The 24590-nt window shown below is 38.7% G+C and overlaps 1 protein-coding gene across 1 annotated transcript; it reads left to right on the top strand.

Moving 5' to 3' along the window:
- Window positions 1–873: 873 nt before the first annotated feature.
- On the top strand, window positions 874–20834 carry LOC143892748 (mitogen-activated protein kinase 9-like). Its single transcript, XM_077397607.1, has 11 exons — window positions 874–1263; window positions 4322–4727; window positions 4816–4943; window positions 5588–5647; window positions 14715–14864; window positions 15071–15226; window positions 15664–15801; window positions 15913–15986; window positions 17883–17984; window positions 18081–18327; window positions 20444–20834. The coding sequence occupies exons 1-11, from the start codon at window positions 1048–1050 to the stop codon at window positions 20516–20518; spliced, it is 1752 nt and encodes a 583-aa protein (XP_077253722.1). The 5' UTR covers window positions 874–1047; the 3' UTR covers window positions 20519–20834.
- Window positions 20835–24590: the final 3756 nt, after the last annotated feature.

The following is a 24590-nucleotide window of genomic DNA, read 5'->3' as shown; positions in this document are numbered from 1 at the left end:
TGAAAAAGGATACGTGCTTATCCTTTTGTAACCTACTGTTGGAGGGAAATGACTTGTGTTCATATTAGGAGGAGATGCGTGCTTATGCTTTTGTAATCTAATCCCTGCATTTGGGGATATGGAGGTTTCATTATTGTATTTATATATGTACTGAGAAATGAAACAGAGTATAAGAGGTTTTTGCTGAATTTAACACGAACGCTTATCTTTGTGCAAGAGGCACCACTCTTGATATTTGATCCAACAGAGGGGCTGTTCTTGGATCAAAATATCATGGGTGACACTCTTTTCCATGAGTATGCCCACCCGGGCACCATATAATTTTTCCATAAAATCAAGGAAAACACTTCTAAAACAGGAATACATTTAGAAAATAGAGATGAAAGTGGAAATGACCGCCGATTTTCATCATTTCCACAGTACTTTTGGCATTTCGTGCTCACTTCCTTGTATTTTGATGAATCAATTAGATGAAACAACTTAATTTGGGAAATGTCATCAGCACTATTGTATTTGCTGTATGGCCCGCACCATAGGATGATTCCAAACCGTCCATTAGATGGGCCACAGCCTAACTAGGTTGTGCCCAAAAATCATTTTCATAGCTTGATCCTAACCCTCTATTTGTCATCGGAAGGTTAGGATCAACCTATGGAAATAAGTTTTGGGGCACAATCTATTTAGACGGTAGCCCATCTAAGACGGTTCGGATCATCCTATGGTGCGGGCCCATACCGTACTTTGAATATAGTGAGGAGTGCCATCATCAAAATGCAGTCGTGCAGATAACATTTCCCTTAATTTTTACCCTGACCACTGGCTATTTTTCAGGAAATAAATTATTTATATGTCACCCCGCTACTACTCTTCTTATTTCCAGCTTTCTTCTATTAATTATTGGACATCCATCCATCGCTGCGCTCTTTTCGCTACCTTAAAAGGAAATACAGAGAGAGCGAGAGAGAGATGGCGAATAGGGAGAAAAAGTAGGGAGGAGCGGGCAATGCTGCGATTGATTGGCTATCGATCTCAGATCTGCTTCTTCATATGGGGGGAGGAACTCTCGTGGATGGCGTTCGTCGCTTTTTTCAACGTCGCTCTTCTAATAAACCCTCCATTTCTTCTATAATCCCCCAAAAACAAAATCAACAACAAGAAGAAGAAAATCAACTACAGATCATCGACGACTTCGAGATCTCTGGTTTGAATTTCATCCGAGTCCCCAATCGAAACAAAATGACCGGACTCGATTCTTACAAGAAGGTCAAACTCCTAAAATCTCATTTTTCTTTCTCCAATTTTTCAGATCTAAGATGATTTTCTTTATGCAAGTTTATAGATCTTGTTGCTAACTGAGAATCGGTTGTGAATTTATATCTTTAGGTTTTCTTTTTCATTTTATTTTGATCTTCTCTGTTTTAAACTATTCGTTTTTTTGTTTCTTCTTATGTTTGTTTTTTTGTTTGCTTGTGTTTTTGTTTTTTCATTTGATGTAAGAATTCTATTGGATTATGTGAATTTTTAAATAATTTCTAACCCTTTGCTGTTATTGTTTGTGTGTTAAGGATTCCGGTAGGGAAGAAAGGTTCATTTTTTTAATTTATTTTTATCTTATCTTTCTTTGATTTCTACGAAGTTTGTTTTATTTGTTTCTTTAATTTATTTATTTTCATATGCTTTTACAGTTTCATTTGATACATATTGGTTATCTCGCAATTCCTTGACTTATTTTGTTATTATTCATCATTTGGTTCGTAAGTTTCAGACCATATTTCTTTTTCTTTTTTTTCTCCTGTTTCTGTTTTGCTTTCAGTGGAGATTCAACGAGGTTAGCGTGTTTCGTTAATCCAATGTAAATTTTGTTACGACTTGTAAGAAGATTGGCTTTACAATCTTTGGATTTTTCTCATCATGTTTCTGTTCGATCAATGCTCGACTGGTTTCTGTATGTCCTGTTCCTTTTCCATTTTGTGGAATCGCTGGGATTGTTGTAGAAAGGTAACGATCTTCTCTTATATCCCATCTTATAATCAAAAGATTATCGAGTCACATAAGACCTTACTTGGTTTACTCAAATCTTTTATTTGTAGTGATCTGATTAAGCTCTGGGCTGTCTTGAATCTTGGTAAGGAAGATCTGAATGGTATTTGGATCTCTGGGAAAGGCATCTGTTTGGATTATCTATTGCCCTTGTTCGTTTATTCTGAAGTTTGATATAATTATATAATGCTTATGTTGAGGCTTGAATCTGGAAAAAGTTAAAATGTCGACTTGGTGGATTTTCTTCGTGTTTTCTCTTCATTGAATTAGTTGGGCAGAACTTCATTTCTAGCAGTAAATTTACACAGGAAATAGTGAATATATCAACAAAGTGAAAATATCTGTCGGTTGGAGTGACCATATAACTAACCATCCACTTAGAATTAGTTAGGAACCCTAGCTCCTTTCATGCAAGGTTGATCCTAGCCGTCATCTCTTGAGAAGTTCCAAAGCTTGACAGAGTGGCTAGGTGTCAAAAGAGGTGAAATGGCTGAAATGCCCCCTCATTTATTTAGTAGGAAGCCCACACCTATGTGTCGTCACATTGTTCCAAATCTAGGTCCGTCCTTTCTCAGGTCTCCTATGTAAACTAGTGGTTTAAAACTTGGGCTCGAACAAGAACCAAACGTTTTAAAGTTCGGTTTCGGTACAAATTTCGTACCCCACTGAAATCCGAAATTTGGTACTTTGGCTCAAAATTTCAAACCGAATTTCAATTTCGGCCGAAATTTGGTAAAAAAATGTCATTTTCTCGAAATTTTGGACTGAAATTTCCAAAATTTCGGTAAAGGCCGAAATTTGGAATTTCGGGAAATTTCGGTTTCGGTCCCCACCAAAATCCGAAATTTAAAACCATGACAAGAACATGGCCTAGGTAAAACCTAATTGGCTTAGTGATTGACTCTGTCAATATTTCATTCACTCGGATGAGTCAAATGAGTTTTTGATTGACTCAGTAGGAAAAAACTCAAACTCAGATAATAACTTGGCCAAGGTAAAACCGAGTCGACGCAGGCAAGTCGATTTTTGACTAGGGGAGTTTTTAAGCAATGATGTAAACCCCCTAGTTTTCCATTTAAAAGGTCTTGTTACCTAATTTAGTAGCTTTCACTCTTGTGCTAGGGAGATTTTTTGAAAAATCCATATTGATACTGCGATGCTCCTCCAACCCTCACATTCCATATTCATGTATTCAAAGATAGAAGGAGAACAAGTGAAATCAGGCCTCTTTAAACCCAGTTCTATTAAACTTGTTTTGGTATCTCTATGATGCACATGACCTGGGTTCCTTGCACTATGTCTGTGGCCCATGTGAAGATGCTAGTGGCCACTCTTATTTCTCATGGATTTTCAACCGTAAGCTCCAGGTCTCTTGCAATGTCTTATGTCCCTCAGCTTCTGTACACACCACCCAAAATCTCTTTATGCGGCCTCTTGAGACTGCTCAGTCTTGATTTTGAGTTTGAACTGGTTTTGACCCTGATTTGCATATTTGACGAGTCAAACTTTGGAGTGGAGTTCAAGGAGATCTTCAGACTTGAGAGGTGGAACAAGTATCTGCATTGTCCTTCTTTCTGGGGTCTTCATTGCTGTTATTGGAAGGATGCCTTGGGACATCATTGGATCTGCTCTGCTTGTGAATGAAGTCATCCTCTGAATAGATTATCACATTCTCATTTTCTTGCAGACAGGTTAGGGAATTTCGCAATGTTTTGAAAAAAAATTGATCTGCACTTGAAAAATGGGCCATTGTCACAAGCTCATAAGATTTTGATTCGGGCAACCAAATACCCTCAAGAAAAACTGATTCTGTTTCCACTTTTCCATGTCATATATGGCATTCTATCACAACATTATCGTAATATCAGACACATGCAAATGCAGCAATAATGTCAAAAGCACTATATTTTATACCTCACAGTGTACATCGAATTATGAAGCACTCTCAACATTCACCAGTTCATAGAGCAATGGTTTCACATCTTTTGGATATCTCATGTCAAGCTCAACAAGATTAATTATTGAGTCTAACATTGCTTTCTGATAACTCATGATCTCACAGGAAGTATGTACGACTGATGGAAGAAGATAACTCTTTAGTGGAAATATGCAGATCAGTTTTAAGAAAAGATTGCTTATTCCATCTTTTACTTCCCCTCTCATTGTTGTGATGATTCTATAATTTGTGTATTCTTGTATTATCGTTTTATGCTATTTTCGTGTCTCAAGTCATCTACCAATATATTTGTTAGAGTTTCTAACGTTGCTCTATTTTTACCAGGGTACCGACACAGAATTCTTCACAGAGTATGGGGAGGCAAGTCAATACCAAATACAAGAGGTCATTGGCAAAGGAAGTTATGGCATAGTTGGGTCTGCAGTTGATGCCCACACTGGGGAAAGGGTGGCAATTAAGAAGATCAATGATGTTTTTGAGCATGTTTCTGATGCCACCCGCATTCTCAGAGAAATCAAGCTCCTTCGGCTGCTTCGACATCCAGATATTGTAGAAATAAAGCATATAATGCTCCCTCCATCTCGAAGAGAATTTAAAGATATTTATGTTGTTTTTGAGTTAATGGAATCTGACCTACACCAAGTAATTAAGGCAAATGATGATCTTACTCCTGAGCATTATCAGTTTTTCTTATACCAGCTTCTTCGAGCCCTAAAATACATCCATACAGGTTATGTTTTCCTTTGGAATACTATAGTATTTTCAATTTTCTTTTGTACTCCCAATGATATTGACGGAATTTTGTTGATTGTGTGCAGCAAATGTGTTCCATCGAGATTTGAAGCCCAAAAATATCCTTGCTAATGCAGACTGCAAATTGAAGATATGTGATTTTGGGCTTGCACGTGTATCATTCAATGATGCCCCATCAGCTATATTCTGGACTGTATGTGTCTCTTCCATTTAGTTTCTTGAAGCTGTATTCTCTATAACTTTATAGTTCATACCTTTAGGGGCTGTTTGGATATGTGGATTTTAGAAACCAGGTTTTAGTTTGAGAGCAGTGTAAAAGAGGAGTGAGAAATCAGAAAACAACGGACTGTCTCCTTGTTTAAAATCTTGGATCTCAATTAATTTCTTGGATTTTAAGTAAGAAATCAGCGGACAGTCTACTTCTCTCGTCTCTCATCCAGGATTTTGAGGAAATCCAGGATCTTAAAATCCTTGTATCCAAACAGCCCCTTACTGACTTCTAGCTTTCTTGATTCTGATTATATCTGCTTTGGATGCTCTAAGTTTGCAATTATTTCATTTCAACGCAATAAATAGGGTGATGATATTTTCATCCCCGCCCTGCAGTACGCATGCGCCCCCCTTTTAACGTGATTTGACGTCAAAAAGCGTTAAAAGTTGCCCACTGTTCGCATCAAATCACGTTATAAGGGGGGCGCATGCTTACTGCAGGGTGGGGGAGAGGGGGGGGGGTGTTGAAAACATCATCTCCCATAGCATTCAGTAAGTTTTATTTATATCAGTCTCTTCAGCCAGGTAAGTTATTTCATTTTATTTATTTCATTTTTTCTTTTGAAGGATTATGTGGCTACCAGGTGGTATCGTGCTCCTGAACTTTGTGGCTCTTTTTTCTCCAAAGTAAGTTCACTGATATATTCAGATCTCAAATTTCTATTTGTATTATATAGCTGGGGATTCTATTGTCATTGTTTTTACTTCAATTTTCAGTTTAGCTATTTTTTTGGCATTTATAACATTACTTGATTGTTCATAATAAATAGATGGTGAACCAGCAATTGTTACGCTGCTCTCTTATCCGTGCATAGATTTATGTGATTTTTATCAGTATTTCACAGTTTCTTTTATTCTGTTGTTAACATGTTGCTTACTAATTCAAAATCTGAGTTTGAGAGCTAACTAATGCCATTTTAAGCAATAGATGGTAAACCACCAATGTTATGCTGTTGTTTGTTTTTCATGCATTGATTTATGCTATTTCAAATTTAGAGTGGTAACAAGAAATTATTATCTGCACGGTCTTGTCTTTGCTTTGCAATTTTCTCTGAAAGTTGTGGTGAGATTATATAAAGGATTCCTAGTTCTTGTACTTCTTGCATACTTATGGCCAAAAAAAAAAAAAAACCCAGGTACATGGAGGCATATAAATCCAAGAAGAATATCTTGGCTTATGCATACGTATATGAGTTGATCTGAAAGATTCATCATAAGTCAAATTCTCCTCAACACCATGCTTAGATAATTAGTTAAATTATGTCTTGTTTGGTAAAAGACATTGTTCATTGACCCTGAGGTCAGGGGTTCGATCCCAAATTACCTACCCAAAAAAAAGAAAAACAGCTTATGAAAGTGTAGGAATTTTAGGTATATTGACGAAGGCATATCAGGTATTTCATTTTACTACGAGTAGCCTATGTAAGTCAAGTGTAGGAATTTTAGGTGTATACTAAGGTATTTTCCTTCATTTCCTATGAGTAGTTTAGGTAAGTTAAGCTTGCAGCTTCTTTGTGGATATTTTAATTTATTTTTTATTATTTAAGGTTATTTTTTGTGATTTGAGATTAGTTGCCTTTTAGACAGGTTAATGAGATTTAATTCTTTAAGAATTAAGAATTATTTAAGTTTTGAAACAGAGGTTTTGCGAACATTGCTGCTTTTTTCCAGAGCTTAGCTTTTATTGGAATTGGAAGTTGCATTTTTGGGGGGCCTCTTATTTGGCACTCTTAAAACTAGGCACTTCCACCCAGCTCATTTGTTGTTTCTATTGATGGACTGGTTGAAGCGGTAGAACTGGTGTTATTACGAAAAAATGAAAAAAAAAAAAAAACAATGGAAAACAATATCTAGCCATTCAAAAAAAAAAAAAAAACAATTTCTAAAATGTTTAAGTGCTGAGGTTTCCATGGCGTCGAGAATGATGGTGCTGTTGTGGTTGAAAAGTTGAGGAGCAAGCCAAAGATAGACTGGAGGAGGGGGATCGTTTTAGTGGGATAGGAAGGATTTGAAGAAATCGATCATGTAGAGGAGGGAGCACCAACGACCTGGATAAAGTTTTGGTTATGAGCATGGAAGACATCTTCGATTTCAGATTCTTTTAGAACGAAACAAGTATGAAAGTCTTGCCAGTAGCAAAGGGGCCTAAATCGTCTCTGTTGCAGATGGCCTAGGAGACAAGGATGTTGAGACTTTTGCCCCCATTCAATTATTTTCTTATTTTCATTATCTGATTTCTTTCTGATTGAATCGTTCTCTGCTAACTGGGACAGATGATGCATATTGTAGGCCCAATAAGAGGCATATTTGCCCATTAGGATTTATTTACATGTTATTTAATTTCTTAGGAATTGCAATCCATCAAACTCTCGAATGTCATATAACGCTCGTGATATCTGTGAAAGTGGAATGGAGCGCGAGCGTAGTGATATAGAAGAAATCATCCATGTAGAACCATAAAAATGCGAACCTCTTTTGAGAATCAAAGAAGCTGGGAAAATGGCAACGTACTCATCTTGGACTGGCGTGATGACTGTAGGTAGTACTAATCTATGACCGTCATTCATAAGGTCATCACCAATAAGCTCATCCATGGATATGTTGGAGTCGCAATCTTCTTCTTTTTTTATTATTGATAAGCTAGGTTTAGGCGAGACCCCTACCAGAAAATACAAAAAGAAAAAGCACATAAACTTTCTCCAAAGAATCTAGGGCAATACAATCAGACAGCTCTTTAGGGAGTGAGTGAGAAGGGATATCCTCTCCCTTACAAGGGCAACTAGGTTTAGAGAGGAAATCAGCAGCAGAGTTTGCCTCTCTCCATGTGTGAGAGATGCGCCAGGAGTTGAAGCATTGTAGATTCTCTATGATTTGGGAGTGGGTACGAAAATGTTTCCATGGGCATTTCTACAAACTAACATTAATGTTTACGGCCATTAGAGAATCCAATTCCACCCATATGTCTTTTATGTTTTTTTGCAGAGCCAGATGAATGCCTTTGAGGATTGCATTGCACTCGAGTCCTTTAATTTGGTCTTGCTCAGCCTCGATCGAGAAGCACCCAAGAACCTCACTGTTTTTATCCCGCAGAATGCCTCCAATTGCAGCTGCATTTTGATCAAGGGAGGCATCGGTGTTTAGTTTGATAGTACCATTCGGAGGTTTTACCCATATGCAGGTTTTCTGATTCTTTTGATGGGAACCAGTTGAATGTTGAGGTTAGAGCAACCTTGTAACTTTTAGGATTTGGTTCGTCATTCAGAGAGAGGAAATGGAGACGACTTTTGACCAGCTGAAGGATGTTTTCTAGGATCACCCGTTTATGCTTGGGTGGGCTACCATGGATCCTTGCATTCCTTTCATGCCAGATTGAGTAGGTCGATGCTCCTAGAGCAAGCTTCATTGCCGTAGTAGTCTGACCTTTCCCTATAAAGTGATTCCCGATCCATTCTTCTTCTTCAAGAAGCATTTTCTTTGGCTTTATCCTTGAACAGAACCTCCAGAGGATGGAAGACCATATCCAAGCAAAGTAAGAACAGTTGAAAAAGATGTGATTGATGGTTTCTCTATCCCTATTGCATAGAATGCAATTTGTTTCTCTTGTTCCTCCCATGACAAGGAGGCGGTCTCGTGTGGGTAAGCGGTTAAGCATTGCTTGCCATAGTGTGAAGGAGTGCTTGAGGATGTTGCCAGGGAACCAGATAGTAGATGTCCATACAAGGGTCGGGTTCTGTTCCGAATGGCATTCCAAGCACTACAGAAGGAGAATTCGCCATCATTCTTTGGTTTCCAGATGACATGGTCCTCTATTCCACGAATGAGAATTGCAGATGAGAGAATCCTCCTAACTTCAGAATACTGCGGAGTGTCGAGGATAGGGTCCCAATTGCCATTGTCCTGCAATTGAGCAACAGAAGCTGCCTTTAGGGTGCTATTCCGGTGGAAGCTTGCATTCGTTTGCTCTTGCAATGGGCCAGCAGGATGCCACGGTTGGCACCAAAAATCAATTTTGTTTCCTATTCCGATGGCATAGCACATGTGACACTTAGCAAGATCACTGACCTTGAATATGCTACGGAGGCACCAGGAAGAGTTGGAAGGGATAGGCATGAGCCAAATATTTTTTTTCTTTCACATATTTCTTTTCTATCCATTCTACCCAAGGTGTTTTTCATTGGGATATGAGGTACCAGAACTGTTTTAGTTGGGCCTCTTAGTTTATATCTCCCAGTTCATTGGGATGGAATGTTCTTTTGAGAATTGATCCAGGCCATAGAAAGCTCCTGGTGATAGATTCAATTTGGTCGAGGATACCAGCTGGGACGTGGTAAGCAGAGGACCATTAGATTTGGAATGTGTTGAGGACAGATTTTATCAGTTCTACTCTTCCAGCCCAAGAGGGGAACCGACTCCTCCAAGAGCTAATTCTATTTCAAATTTTGCTCACCAGTGGGCCACAGTCCTTCAAGGTAAGTCTGGTTGTGGTAAGGGGAAGACCCATGTATTGGATTGGAAGCTGGCCTTTAGAAATCCCTAGGATGCTGCATATCAGCTGCTCTGTGGTTCTTTTAATCCTGTAAAGAATATCTCACATTTTGCTAAGTTTATTTCTAGGCCAGAACAATTTTTGAAGCTTTGGATGCAATTCTTGATGCAAGATGCTGTCTGAGTGTTTGCAGATCCAAAGGAGTCACAATCTGTCAAACTCTCGAATGGCGTGTAACGCTCGTGATATCTGTGAAAGTGGAATGGAGCATGAGCGTAGCGATATAGAAGAAATTATCCGTGCAGAACCATAAAAACATGAAACGTGAACCTCTCTTGAGAATCAAAGCAGCTGGGAAAATGGCAACATACTCCTCTTGGACTGGCATGATGACTGTAGGTAAGAGAATAGAAGGAGAAGAATAGAAGAGAATAGGAAGGAGGAAGAAGAGATCTTTAGACGGGAGAAATCTATATTCAATCTTTATTCATTAAAAACTAAAAATATGTACTACATAAGGCCAATATATAGGCAATGGAAGTAAAATTCCATGGAAATAAATAAAATCCCTAAAAACTAAATAACATGAAAATAAAATCCTGGAAACTAAATAGCATGGAAATAAAATCTTAGAAACTAAATAACATGTAAATAAATCCTAATGGGCAAATATGCCTCTTATTGGGCCTACAATATGCATCATTGATTGAATACAAATTTCTCCCCTCTAAAGATCTCTCCTTCCTCCTTCCTCCTTCCTAATCTCTTCTATTTTTCTCCTTCTATTCTCTTCTTCCCTTATTATTCTTTTATTCTTCTCCTCTTTCATCTATTTCTTTTCCCATATCGGTCAATCTTTTGTTTGTAAGCAATCTTGTTTGTGGGCACTTTCTACTCAAGATTAATGTTGGAATATGTTGACTTCTACATCAATTGTTTCTGGTTCTGATTCCTAATCTGCTACTGGAACTTAGTTTGTATTGTAACAATTTATTATGCACAAACTAGAAATATCTATTATTACAATTATAGTCTCAGGTTATGTTTTGATGACAATTTTTTTGCTCAATGTCCTAAATTTTGTCATGAAATTACATTTCAGAACTACAATGTGATTAAAGGGGGTAATATAGGGCGTTTACAACCACAACAAATGATCACTGACTCATATTTTCGTTGTGGACTTTTTTTTGCATGATAAAAATAGCATTAAACAAAAAAGAGAAGAACAATAAGACCGAGGAGGTCTAAAGTAGCACAACCAATAGAAAGCAAAAACAGACAAGAACACAGAGAAGAAAACAACACTGATCCCCTCAGGGAGGGAGATGATCAAGTCATAAGGCTAGCTCTATCGGCTCCTGACCAATCAAGAAGACCAACATCACAATTAGCCTGGCTCCATACATTTCGGATCTCAATAAAGTGACGGTCAATCAAATCAAGAATTTCCTTGACAGCATCCGCAAACATCCAAAGATAGAAAACCCCATCTCTCACCCACCTAACCACATTGAGGAAGTCTCCCTCAAATCTCAATAATAAGATAATCAAGTTGAGTCTGATCCACGAGCCAAACACCATTAAAGATCGCCTACCTACGCATCATTAGTCTTTTTCTCTCCAATAGAACCAGAGAAAGTCCAACTAATATTTCTCTCAAAATTCATTAAAAGGCCCCAATACCAGTCAGGCTCGGGAGGGGGAGGGCCCCACCTAGGAAGCGGAGGCTTCTTGCTGCACCTGCTCGCTCTGATCTCCTCCTAAGTTCTATGCATGGAAGTTGTAGAAATGCCATAGAAACTCAAAAGTGTCGTCGCCAAATGGACTACGGTGGATAATATTTCTCCATGAATGCTATGAGAACCTCCGAGATCCTTTTAAAAAGTCACATGTTCCTTTCTTTCCAGACCAGCAAAAGCCCAACAACAAGAAAAAGGCTCTAAAGAATTCTCCCTCTAGGTCACGAGTGAAGGCCCTAGGCTCAAAATGACATTCAATATGCCCAGGAAGAAGTCAACTCACTCTGGAGAGACTAAGGATAAAATACCAAATCTCGCACATGAAACTACAATGAAGCAATAGCTGATCAACAAACTCTGCTATAGCTAAACATAAAGCACAAAGATCCACAATAATCGACTGACTGATAGGGAGATGATCCACAGTGAGAATCTTATCAAAACACGCAACCCAATAAAACCACAATAACCCTATTGGGGGAAAGGGAATAATACCAAGCTCTCTGAGAGGGAGAATAGCTCGAGGATGGGCCGGCTGATTATAGAAGGATTGAACCAAGCACTTACCCACCAAAGGCCATCTCGAAAACTGCATATTGACAACGTGGCCATTGTGTTATGTGTATGGAGGATGGGCGGCTCTAAAAAAGCAAATCCATACTGTTGATTTCTTAAGGAGGAGGAAAATCCTGATTGTTAACCATTGTGTTATGTGTATGGAGGATGCAGAGTCAGTGGATCATCTCCTCATCCATTGCAAAGTAGCAAGAGAGGTATTACGTGAAAGAGAAAAGAAAGAGAGAATAGTGAGTTTGGGCTACGCTCCATCCACTGAAGTATTTATATCTTACGGAGGTGGGGAGGGAAGTACGGAAGTAGTGAGGGGGTGGGAGGGTTACGGAAGTCGGGAGGGTAGGGGGGGGAGGAATACGGAGGCAGGGGGTGCCGTACGTGAGATACGTACTGGAGGAGGGGAGAGGGATGCGTATTTAAGTAGTGTGTGTGTGTGTGTGGGGTGGGGGGGGGGGGGGTGGTGTCCTACGATGAGATACGGACGGGAGGGGGGTGCGGGAGAACAGTACTGGAGTTATGGTTGGGTTACGGGAGGGGGAGTGTGGTATATACGCGGGGGGGGGGGGGGGGATGCGGTAGAACCGTACTGTAGTTACGGGAGGGGAGGTGTGATACGTAGGATTGGGTTACGGTAGCAACGGAAGGAGAGGGGGCCTGAGATGGGTTGGATAGATAGGTTGAAGGCTATCTATCCATCCTTTGCTATCCACTCTGCCTACAATCTGTGGGTTGGACACGGACACGAGTGTCGGGCACGGCGAACTCCCAAAATTTAGAAACGAGGACACGCTTAAAATAGAAAGTACAATAATCATGGTTTGTGGACACGGATTTGTGTGCCGAGTTTCGACACAGATATGAGGTATCAAACATGTTAACCCCTAAAAATCTAGAAATAGTATCACACTCATACACATACATGCTAATAAAGTTACTAACGCTTCTAGCACTACACTTAAAAGTGTCTAAAGGAGTGTCGACACGTGTGGACATGGGTGTCGTGTCGGACACGACACGTGTGTCAGCCATAAATTCAAAGTGTCGGCCAAATCATAGGTTGAAGGAGATGGGTTGGATTTGGCTTTGAGTGGAGGTTGGAGATGGGTTACGGTATGGTAGATGGATTTGGCTTTGGGTGGAGGTTGGAGATGGCGTTATTTATCTTTTATCACTCCCCCGCACGTGTGGCCCACTTGGCAAACACGTGGCACATGTAGTCCCACTTTGGGCCGACCATCGCATGTGGATTTTTGTTATCCGGGAGGTTTGAAGTCAAGACCTTTGCTCTGATACCATGTTACGTGAAAGAGAGAAGAAAGAGAGAATAGTGAGTTAGGGCTACGCTCCCCCAAACTGAAGTATTTATATAAAAGAAGGCTACAATGACAAGAATGCCCCTAATAGGCTTATTCTAACAAGAGGTTTGGTGCAAAGTGATTCGAAGGTTTTGCATTTGTTGGGTTTTTCCGAAAAAGTTATCGAATTTGTTCTTAGGGTGAAGTAAGGCTCCGTGGAAGAGTAAGGGCAAAATCCTTTGGAAGATGTGCTTCCTAGCTATTATTTGGGTGATATGGAAGGAAAGGAATGTTAGAATGGGGTGAGGTTTGTAATAGTGAGGAAACTAGAAGAAAATCTTGCAAGCCTGGACCCCTCCACCTCCCGGTTTTGTTAAATTTAACTTTGCTGATCAAGTTTTGGGAACCCGGACCCTACCGGTATTGGGGGAGTTCTTAGAGATGCTGAGGGGTCGACCTTGTGGGCATTTGCGGGCCCCCTTGGCATAGCTGATGCCACGGAAGCCGAAGTGTGGGTTGTTCATCAAGGTATGAGACTTGTTGCTCGAGATGGTTAGGAAAAGGTCATTGTGGAGTGAGATTCAGCCAATGTTATCCATTGGTTAAATGGTTGCCAAAAGCCTCCTTGGAGATTCGATGATTTATTTGATGAGATGGATGATTTAGCTAAGTGCATGTGGTTCGAATTTGAGCATATTCACCGCTCGGGTAATGAGGTTGCGGATGGCTTGGCTAGAGCGGGTGTTCTTCTTGAGGTGTTGGGCCTTTATGACGAGCTTCCTCTTTGTGGCCAAGCTTTGTTGTATTTTAGTTCTTTTATTTTGTCTTTTTTCCTCCCTCTCCTTCCCTCTTTCCATTATGTATTGACCATCTTGGTCGCTTTGTCTTTCAATGAAATTTGGCTACCTTGATAAAAAAAAGAAGTAAACAGAGTTAATTATTTCAAAAAACGACGCAACCGAATCATTCTTCCAATAAAAAAATCCTCTGAAACTTCACTTTCCAATTTACCTCTGCATTATCCTTGCAAAAGGAGTCTTCCTTTATAATCCCCTTAACTAATGCCATATTAAAAAGCACAGGAAAGTCCAATTTCAAGGGCCAGTGCCCATGCCACTTATCTATAACCTTCAGGATATCACGCCAAACCGAGATACCTTGAGATTTTTACTCTTCCAACAAAGACCACTCCCAAAACTAGACCCATACTTAACCTCTACAACCTTTCTCCGGAGACAATATCTATCCTTCCCAAACCCCCACAACCATTTCCCTAGCAAGGCATTGTTGACTAATTTTAGGCGTTTATATCTTTTTATTGCATGAATTTTTTGGAGAAGCTATTGTTAGTTGCAACTTAAGTTCTTGCGGCAGACTGATCCCTGTTTTTACTTTGTTTTGTTGTGCTGTGATTTTGGTGAGATTAACCTCTGCTGCTTTTACGTCTAGAGGTTGCCTGATGGGCATATGCATCATGGAGTTCACCTTTTGAGTTCTTTGGTTCACAAGATCCTATTGAATTGTGATTATTATAGTTGCAAATAACTAACCAATTGGATGCCAGTCACGCAGCTTTTAAAACATTTCATGTTTTGCAGTACACCCCTGCAATTGATATTTGGAGCATAGGGTGCATATTTGCAGAGATGCTTACAGGAAAACCATTGTTCCCTGGGAAGAATGTGGTGCACCAGTTGGATCTCATGACTGATTTGCTTGGCACTCCTTCACCTGAATCCATGGCTAGGGTTGGTTCTCCCTTTTATCCATTTTCCATTGCAGCAGCAAACATCCACTTCATTTTTTTCTGGAATTTCTAGTGGTAGCTTTTTTGTGTTTCAGTTTTTTTTTAATTGAATGGTGGTGTTCCAGAATTTCAACATCACTTCATTTCTTCCAGACTTCGATTTGAATTCGTTTTCTCACGAGCTTTAATTTTTTATGACATCTGCAGATTCGGAATGAAAAGGCTAAAAGATATTTAAGTAGCATGAGGAAAAAACCACCAGTTCCATTCTCACAGAAGTTCCGTGATGCGGATCCCTTGGCTCTTCGTTTACTTGAACGATTGCTTGCATTTGATCCTAAAGACCGTCCATCTGCTGAAGAGATAAGATTTTATAACTGAGATATTTAGCACCACAAATTGAATTTTATGTGATTACATCTTACACCACTACTTAGTAACCACACACCACTGTCACAATGACTCCATGTTACATAACAATACTTGATAACCACCCACACAACTAACACCACTACTTAGAAACCACACACCACTACCACCATGAATCTACACACTGCCCGTACCCTTTTCCTTCCCATGAAACAACCTTGTTCTCAAGATTTGCTTTTGTGAAGCGATTAAGTAGGGGATAACATAATTTATTCCACTAGGGTCTCAAATCTTACTGGGCATAATTTTTGTGAACAACATAATTGACGTTAACCTTTTATGTTCTTAAAAAGTAGTGGTCACGATCAATCAGTCAACTGTCGGCACTTGTTAGTTCTGTTTTCTGATACTTGTGTTGCTTATGTTTGCAGGCACTAGCTGATCCATACTTTAGTGGCTTAGCGAATGTGGATCGTGAACCATCAACACAGGCTATTTCGAAGCTGGAGTTTGAGTTTGAAAGGAGGAAATTGACAAAAGATGATGTAAGAGAGTTAATTTATCGAGAGGTATGACCACACAGCTTTACACTTGTTGTTTAATGGTAATGCAATAATGGTTATACAAGTTTGAGTAAATCTATTCTTATTTATAATGGATTCTCTTTTAAAAGTATACAGATTTTAGAGTATCATCCTCAGATGCTGCAGGAGTGTCTACATGGTGCAGATCAGATTAGCTTCATGTACCCAAGGTCAGTCTTTGCCTATTTTCTGATGAACATGGGATTGCCAAGGTTGGGTTGTTCCTTTTAATATTTTGGCTCCATCAAAAAACTGGATAGTTATATAGCTTGTTTATAATTTTCATCTCAATAATTTGAATTGGCTCGTGAAATGTATGGTAATAATACATTGCATGACAATTGTTAACTCCATTATACTGAATGGAATCTTAAACTTCCTTGTAGCTTAAAAACTCATTGCCTAATGCTTGGTGGCGGCACAGATTTAAAACATTTTGTTTCACCAACTTTTTCCTCGGCAGAATTTTGGCTTTCTGTATTTTCTGCAAATTCAGTACTTGGTCTGCTCAATGCTGGTAGATCCGCCTGTTTGAACTCAATTCTCCTATAATCTTCTCGTGTTAAGGTTCTAGGACTCCCAGTTTCAAGTCCCCTCAGCGGAAGACCTTTTCAAGTCCCCACTATCTATTTAAATGAAGGTTGTGGATCTTGCAGTGTGATTCCTCTTTTCTTTGTTCTAAACAGTAGTGAGTAACTGAAGGTCATCTCATGCTGGCTTGGGGTAGTACCTCTGGAAGTATGATTACTTGGGGACCAGAAGGCCCATTATGTATTACAAAGTATCAGAGAAACTGGTCAGGGCATACCCTGGACTAGGAAACTGTAAAGCAGAAACCAGATAAAATAACCAAGACATGTCTATCTCCATTATACCAGTAGTGAGAAGAATACGGAAACCAACCCAGAGGAGCTTCATAGTACCATGCTCTTACACCACACCTTGTTTTGCAAAATAGTCTCCCCACTTAGGGTAAGTTTTTTCGTGGTTAATGGCTAGTGTAAGTTCGATTAGGGTTATGGATGTACTAGGTTGCGTGTCCTAAGCTTTAATTGAAAACTGAACCTGATGAAAAGCTTCCTGATGGCCTCCCTCTGGATTCAAGGAGAGGACTTGCCTGTCACTAAAAGAAATGAAAGAAAACTGGGGTTGTGGTTTTGTAACTCAGTGATGTTGATTTTTTTTTACTATTTTTGGCAAGTCATTAAATTCTTTTCATTATTTCTCAAAAACCAAAAAAACAAAAATCAAACTTGTTTCTTTTCATTTCCATTTCTTTAACTGGCTACCTGATTCTAAGCCAAGCCAAAACTGGGGTTGTAGTTTTGTAACTCATTGATGTTGATTTTTTTTACCTTTTTGGCAAGTCATTAAATAATTGCAGGCCATTTTGATTCTTTTCATTATTTCTCAAAAAAAGAAAAATTTGTTTCTTTTCATTTCCATTTCTTTAACTGGCTACCTGATTCTAAGCCAAGCCAAAACATTAATCCACCATATCTTTAGTCTGCTATTGCCTTGAACTTCAACATCTAATATCACCATGCAGAAGGATGCATGCCATTATATCGCCTTGAACTTCAACATCTAATATCACCGTGTCTATAAAAAAATAAATGAAAAAGAATAATTTTCATTTTCAATTTATTATTGAAAATGAATATTATTAATATTCATAAAAAATGAATAAAAAAAGATTAATTCAATATTATCTATATTTTCTATAATTATGTGAAAATAAAATGAAGATATTCCATGTTTAGCAACTCAGTGATGTTGATTTTTTTTTTTTACTATTTTGGACAAGTCATTAAATAATCGCAGGTCATTTTGATTCTTTTCATTTCCATTTGATTCTAAGCCAAGCCAAAACAATATTCCACCAAATCTTTAGTCAGTTATTGCTTTGAACTTCAACATCTAATATCACCATGCAGAAGGATGCATGCCATTATATTAGCCTATGCCTCTGAATAGGGACAATTTTCATTCACAAATAATATCTGAAGGCCTTCTGTGCTAAAATTCAATACTAGCAAGTAAGCTGAGTTGTTTCCTATCGGCAGTGGAGTTGATCGATTCAAACGACAATTTGCTCATCTTGAAGAACACTATGGTAAAGGTGAACGAAGCACCCCACTGCAGCAGAGGCATGCCTCCTTGCCCAGGTAAATGTAAATAGAGAACTGAAAGATGCCGACGTATTTCTATATTTCTAGTTCATTAAATTTGATCATCCATTTTTTTTCTTTTTTTTTTTGCAGAGAACGTGTCTGTGCTCCAAAAGATGATGCTACTGATCAAGACGAGAGTTTTGAGAAGCGAAGTGCCGCATCTGTGGTCCGCACAACGCTTCAGAGCCCTCCACGATCCGAGCAACGCGAGGGATTGGATCCATCAGCTATCGAAAATGGCCCAAATAAAGCAAATTACAGTGCCCGTAGCTTGTTGAAGAGTGCAAGCATCAGTGCTTCCCAGTGCGTGGTTGTGAAATCAAAAAAGGATTCAGAGGTGAGTGAATCGCGTTAGCCATCCTTCTTCAATACATGTTATATCATGCCATATTATCGATTATGCAGGTCACATGTATTTGGGAATCGATAATAAATGATCATTGGTGGATAGCATAGTATTTAACCATAATAGCAAAATTGATATAATACCTCTATATCACATGTGTGCAGATTTTTTGATTTGTAAATAACAACTGAATGCCATGACCGTGCACATCAAAATCATGAATGTTTTTAGTCGGCTACGCTGCTCTCCACATATGGCATGAAAGTTAAGAATCCATGTTCGTATTGAATGAGCTTATCAAAGATTTTAAATTTCGGTTTCAGTCGCCACTGAGATGGACACGCTTCACTTTCGGTTGGAAATTTCGGTGAAAACCTTATAACATGTCGGAAATGTATGCAAATGTATGCAAATGATAGAATTCTACGATGAAAACCAAGAAATGATGGAATAAGAATAGAATAAGAATAATTTTACTTCTTCCTTTCAAAAAAGAAAAGAAGAAGAAAGAAATGCTAGAATAAGTACAAATAGAAACCATCAAATAAGCAAGACAGTCATCCATAATAGTTTAATAACATTGGTGGATTGGGTCAAGCCTACGTATGGAATTTCATTACCCCACCAAGGGTGGTGGCTTTTGCTTGGACTGTTCATAGAAGCATCAACACTTGTGAGTGCATCAAGAAAAGAAAGTTCCGATAGCAAGCTGGTGCGTGCTATGCAGAAGGGAGGAGGAATCCTTAGATCATCTATTACTGCATTGCCCTTTCTCCTATTATCTTTGGACGGAGGCGATAAAACCTTTTGGTGTGGCATGGGTATTCCCAAGTAGCATTAGCAAGTGGGCCATTTGGTAGCACGGGACTGGTTATGTGGAAGTTGATTCCTTATGTTTTGATATGAGTATTTGGAATGAATGAAATAATCGAATTTTTGAAGAACAGGAGAAAAGGCCTTATCAAATTTCTCTAGATGTCAAGCTTGCACTAATAGCTTGGCCTAGAGAAAAATTGGTCTTACGTATAGTGTTGGGGATATTCTTAGAAGCTGGCATGTAGTGATATGGGAAAAGATGATAAAAGAGAAGGTATCTCCTAAGTGGATGGCTCCTCCGGTGGGTTGGGTCAAATTGAATATTGATGGAAGCTCGATCGGCAACCTGGGTCATGCCGGCATTGGTGGCTTGATTCGTGATGCAAATGGGGCATTAGTGATGTCGTTCTCAGGCCCAGCTGGTTTTTGTGATGCAAATGAGGCCGAAGATAGGGCTTTGCTCTTCAGTCTTAGATGGTATGCGAAGCACAATATGGGCCCTCTCATTATTGAGGGAGACTCGTTAAACGCGCTCATGTGGGCATCTAACAAATCTAGAGGACCATGGAGGCTTGAACATGTCATTGCAGAGATTTGGGAGTTGGTGCGTGTCATTTGCCCCAAAATACGACACATGAGAAGGTCAGCTAATGAGATGGCTGGTCGTTTGGGTAAGAATGGTGTGGATTTGGCTTCAGTGAATGTTTCCCTTGTTATACCCCCAGACGGTGTTGGATAACATTAGGGGGTGCCATATATGCAGATCACTGGAGCATTTCGGTCAGGTGCTTTTAGTGGGTGCCATATGTCATTTTGCTTTCACATGATATGTATCGTGCTGTTGGGGACAGCTTGTACCCTTGGTTTTTAGTCTTGCATGCGATGGAATAAAATTTGTGACCTTTCAAAAAAAGAAGTAATAGTTTAATAACATCAAATTTCTAGTGACATGCTCTCGCACATGTTTCACGTGTCATATAAATATTTATATGTTTCACAGCACATACCATATTTCACATGCAATTCATATAAATATTTATATATAATACATATTCAATGTAATACATACTGATATAGTATACCACTAATGTACTTTAAGATTTTGGTTTCAATGTATGTTATTGTTTTTTGGCAGAAATTATAACCATGCAGTGGCAGTTTTCCTTAAATTGAGAATTTCTTGAGCAAAATTATACTCTATTCTGCTGAAATTATTCTGTAAAAACCATTTTGAAATGTGACAATGATTTTTGGATTGGGGTGGATGGCTTGATACTGTTAAACTTTGCAGGAAGAACCGATTGAAGAACATTCAGATGAGGGGGTTGATGGGGTGTCCCATAAGTTGGCTGCATTGAATGCCTGATATTGTTTGACCCAAAGAAGTTTTTTGTCAGATGTCCTCAGGGGTGACTGCTTCTTCTTTTTTCAGATTGACAGATCCCAATTGTATGAATTAATGTAATGGGTCATTGAAGGGCTAGATGCAGTTCCGGCTCTAAGTCGGAGATTTTCATCAGATTCAGGTAGACATTAGTTGTGAAATCAAATAGAGTTGTATCATTTATTATTTTTGCATTACATTTAAAACATGATGCTTACAGTTTTAAATTTTTATCGACTATTTATGATATGGGGGGCATGGAATCATTCAGATTCTCTGTTCAATTGTTTTTGTTATCCATCCCTCTTTTATCCTTCAAATGTGCTGAAAGTTATTTGAATTTTAGAAATTACATGGTTAACAACGGCAGGCCTGGGAAGATTGGAGATTTTTGCTGAATGAATTGTTAGCAATGTTAAAAGGGGTGTTCGAAGGGAGACTTATAGGAGTATAAATATTGTGCCATCTATTTTACCCCAAATATATGAGAGGGTTAGTATCATGCTATGGAGTAGATTTTTGGGGCGCAGTATATCTACGGTGTGGATCAATCAATAAATTAATGTTTTAGATCATCCCATTATGTGGGTCCTATTGTACTTTTGGCTGCAAGTGTAGCTACACCCACGGCCCCTGTATAAAAGCTCTATTTCCCTTCAAAAAGTTAAGGCAGTATTTGCTTTTTCAAATACCCGCCCTAGTACGGGTTCTTATGCTATGAATCTTGCCTATATTTTTCAATATGAGTGGGTACAAGTACAAGTGATTCTATTTATTCAATGATCTAAAGTTCTAAACCATTTTTCTTTTTGTTCTTTTTATGGGTCGGCTATAAATCAAAATCTCATTTAGAATCTTAATCCTCTAATTTGTGGCCATAAAGACAGTTTGCATCTTTATTTTCTCACAGCTACAAATTGGAGGGTTGCAGGGTTAGTGAGAAATTATATGCATGGTTTTAAATTTCGACCGAAGATATCGATGGGGACCGAAACCGAAATTTTCTGAAATTTCATTTTTCGCCATTTACCAAATTTCGGATTTCGGTGAGGTCTGAAACGGTTACCGAAACCGAAATTTTAAACCATGATTATATGATGAAAGGCCTTATAAACACATAAAGGTGGTACAACAAAGGTACCAACCTTGATATTTGATCCAACTGTTGGATCAAATATCAAGGATGGGATGATGGGTACGTGTTTATACGGCCCTTCATCATATAATTTCTCTAGGGTTAGCAGCATCATTCGATGGTAGAGGATTTTCACCTTACGGCCTCTTTGGATGCCTCTAAATACTTTGCTCGTCATCTCTCTTTTTTTGTATTTTTTTTCTTTGTAGGGTAAGTATGGTTTTAACATACGATCTCAAGATTGAGATACAAAGCCTCAACCAATTGAGCTATTTTTTCTCGTAATAATATTTTAGCTCTAGTAGTAAGTGAAGCTCTCCTTTGCACGTGGTGCCCTTCTCCAACTTGCCGTTGGAGCTCTTGGTCCTATTCAGATCTTGTCAGACCAGCTGCGAAATGGAACCTAGCAAATCCAATTTGTTATATTGTCTGAGAAAACAAAGAATCAACGGTCTGCATTCACGACTACAAATTGAAGGATTTGGATTGTTTGAAGGGCGTGAAGTTTGATACACATCCCTAAAAGATAAGGGCTTGGATCATTTGATAAAAGTTTGATATATATCACACGTACTTTTGCCCTCTCATATTTTTCGCTCGAAAAAATGCACATCCATCCTAAAATTTCGCTATTGATATTTCTCCTCAAAAGAGAAGAGAAAAAACAAGACTATTGATATTCACACTACCATGTTTTGATAAGAAGCCGAACTCACCTTGGTCTTTTATTATTTAACCAGCTGTCAAAAGCTATTAGAAGTCCCAAAAAGCTCTCACCAGCCAATTAAAAAAGAAACAAGGTGTGTTCGGCCTATTATCAAAACATGGTGCGAATATTAGTGTCCTAAAACAAATTGAAATGATTTTTATCTGAATATTTCACCATTTGTTCGTCTACTCTTGAGAATGAGGTGTCGTTTGATTTCATTTTGAGGAAGAGACAAACAAGGTGGGTGCAAAAAGATAAATCAGCATGACAATGCATATTTGACAATTCCTTCTGTTTTTTACTTTCTGGAACAAATACACTTATTTGCTGATCCATGGAGTTTAGTTTTTAGTACACAACTAAAATTGACAAGGAACTTGTTGAAACTTAATTTTACAAGAAAGAATCGACCGAGTCAACAGATTAACTCGGGTCATCAAGGAACAATGCAGTTGAACATAAGGATTTCTATCACATTAACTCGGGTAATCAATAGAGTAGTCGCTTCTCATCCGAACCATGCCCCTCATGGGCCCCACCTGGATCTCCAATAGCCCGAAAATATGTTGATAGGTAGGCGTGCAACTCTGGTCGGGTTGGATCGGGTTAAGCCCAACCCAAACCTGACCCGAGGAACCATTTACCCAACCTGAACCTGACCCAACCAGAGTTTCTTACTAAAAAAATGATAAAAAAAATTGTCGGGTTTCACTTGGGTCGGGTTGCCCAAGCCCTCAACCCGAACTCAACCCAGGTTGGAAGAACTCAACCTGACTTTTTCTCCGGTTGAACCTGACCCGAGTTGCACCCCTAATATAATATCTACCCGCATATGCATCATATAAACTAAATGTGTTTCTTTCCTCTGTCATTCATTTTCTTTTATTCGGATATTTTTTCCGTCAAAGTTTATTGAATGCAGATCTAGATGCCTTAAATGAGGGGGGGACCTTGTTCCCTGGGCTGCTCTTGTTTTAGTGAATCTAAGAAAATAGTTACCTTCCAAAAAAAAATAGTTGAATATGCAAACTTGAGCTGGAGAAGATGAAGGACTGTAGGAGAAAGATGACCCACAATTTTCATGAAACTAAAAAGTTGAGAGGCTCCCACACTGAAAATCATATCTACATTTATTTGATTGAAGAGTGGGACTAAATTTTACCAAAGGGCTTTTATTAGAAACTTTTCTGGGCTGTCAATCTATCATCAGTATGACATCATTTGAGTTTGGCACAAGGTCTGGACGGACGTTCAAAACAGAAATCAATCTAAGATCAATAAGTTGCAGTCTATGGACAATGGGCAGATTATAACCACTTAATATAAGGAAAATATAACAGCAGTAATAACTCGCCTGTTTAGCTATTTAAAGAGTGGCAGCAAATTTGGCAGAGGCCTTGATGGCACAGCTGTTGTTGAAGATGACACATGGATTTGGAAGCTGATGAGCTTTTATTGTGGCAGATTCCAGCTCTTCTTGCCTGTCACTTTCCTCAAACTAGTTGAGGATGGGTTTAATGGGCATGAATTGCAAAGCCAAAGTTGGGGATATGAAATTGTCAAATCCACCTTCAGTGAGGGCTGTACTCTACAGGGTTAGCAGTTTTTGTCTTGACACCAGTCTCCATTTTTTCATGTTTAGGGTGGCTTCAAAGTGCGGAGGTTGAAATACTGATAAACTGAAAGTGAACATTGGAGAGCCAAGCTAATTGCAGATGGAACTGATTGTAAGATTCTTAAAAAATAAGCTCTCGGAAGGTTCACATTCAAACATAACCTAACACATATCTAAAAATTCTGATAAGAGGAACAATTTGCTAAAGAACCCTCTTTCAACCCAAAAAACAAAAGAAAGAATAACAGCAGCCCAACTTAAATCAGATGCAACTTTACAGATATACAGATAAATTAAAAACAAATACCAACACAAAGAATAAGAAAAAGAAAAAGAATTGGTTGTTCATTTTGGAACCAAGAAGTTTCCTTTTGTTTTAGGCTAGAGTTGATGTATATGTAGCAATCAATCTTACAAAACCTGACCCGTCTGTAATTTGTTACCCAAATAACTGGATGTGAAAAAAGACATTGGCTTGGAGATCTTCTATAAGGTTAGAGAAATGGAGAGTATTATTTTTGCTATTTCCATTTGTATTATGTCTTGTATCCACAGAGAAGGAAACACTAGGGCAGATTGCTCTGTTTGGTTGCGG

The sequence above is a fragment of the Tasmannia lanceolata genome, unplaced genomic scaffold (assembly GCF_043159265.1).
Source record: "Tasmannia lanceolata isolate RefF3 unplaced genomic scaffold, GAP_Taslan_0.1 ptg000015l, whole genome shotgun sequence".
Taxonomy (NCBI): Eukaryota; Viridiplantae; Streptophyta; class Magnoliopsida; order Canellales; family Winteraceae; genus Tasmannia; species Tasmannia lanceolata.
The sequence above is the reverse complement of the archived record's forward strand: the minus strand, read 5'-3'. Positions and strand labels throughout refer to the sequence as shown.

Excerpts from the sequence above, each read along its gene's own strand:
- LOC143892748 (XM_077397607.1), top strand. The coding sequence starts at position 1,048 with ATGGGGGGAGGAACTCTCGTGGATGGCGTTCGTCGCTTTTTTCAACGT. Across the intron at positions 4,944-5,587 it reads CATCAGCTATATTCTGGACT|GATTATGTGGCTACCAGGTG; the intron begins GTATGTGTCTCT and ends TTTCTTTTGAAG. Across the intron at positions 5,648-14,714 it reads GTGGCTCTTTTTTCTCCAAA|TACACCCCTGCAATTGATAT; the intron begins GTAAGTTCACTG and ends CATGTTTTGCAG.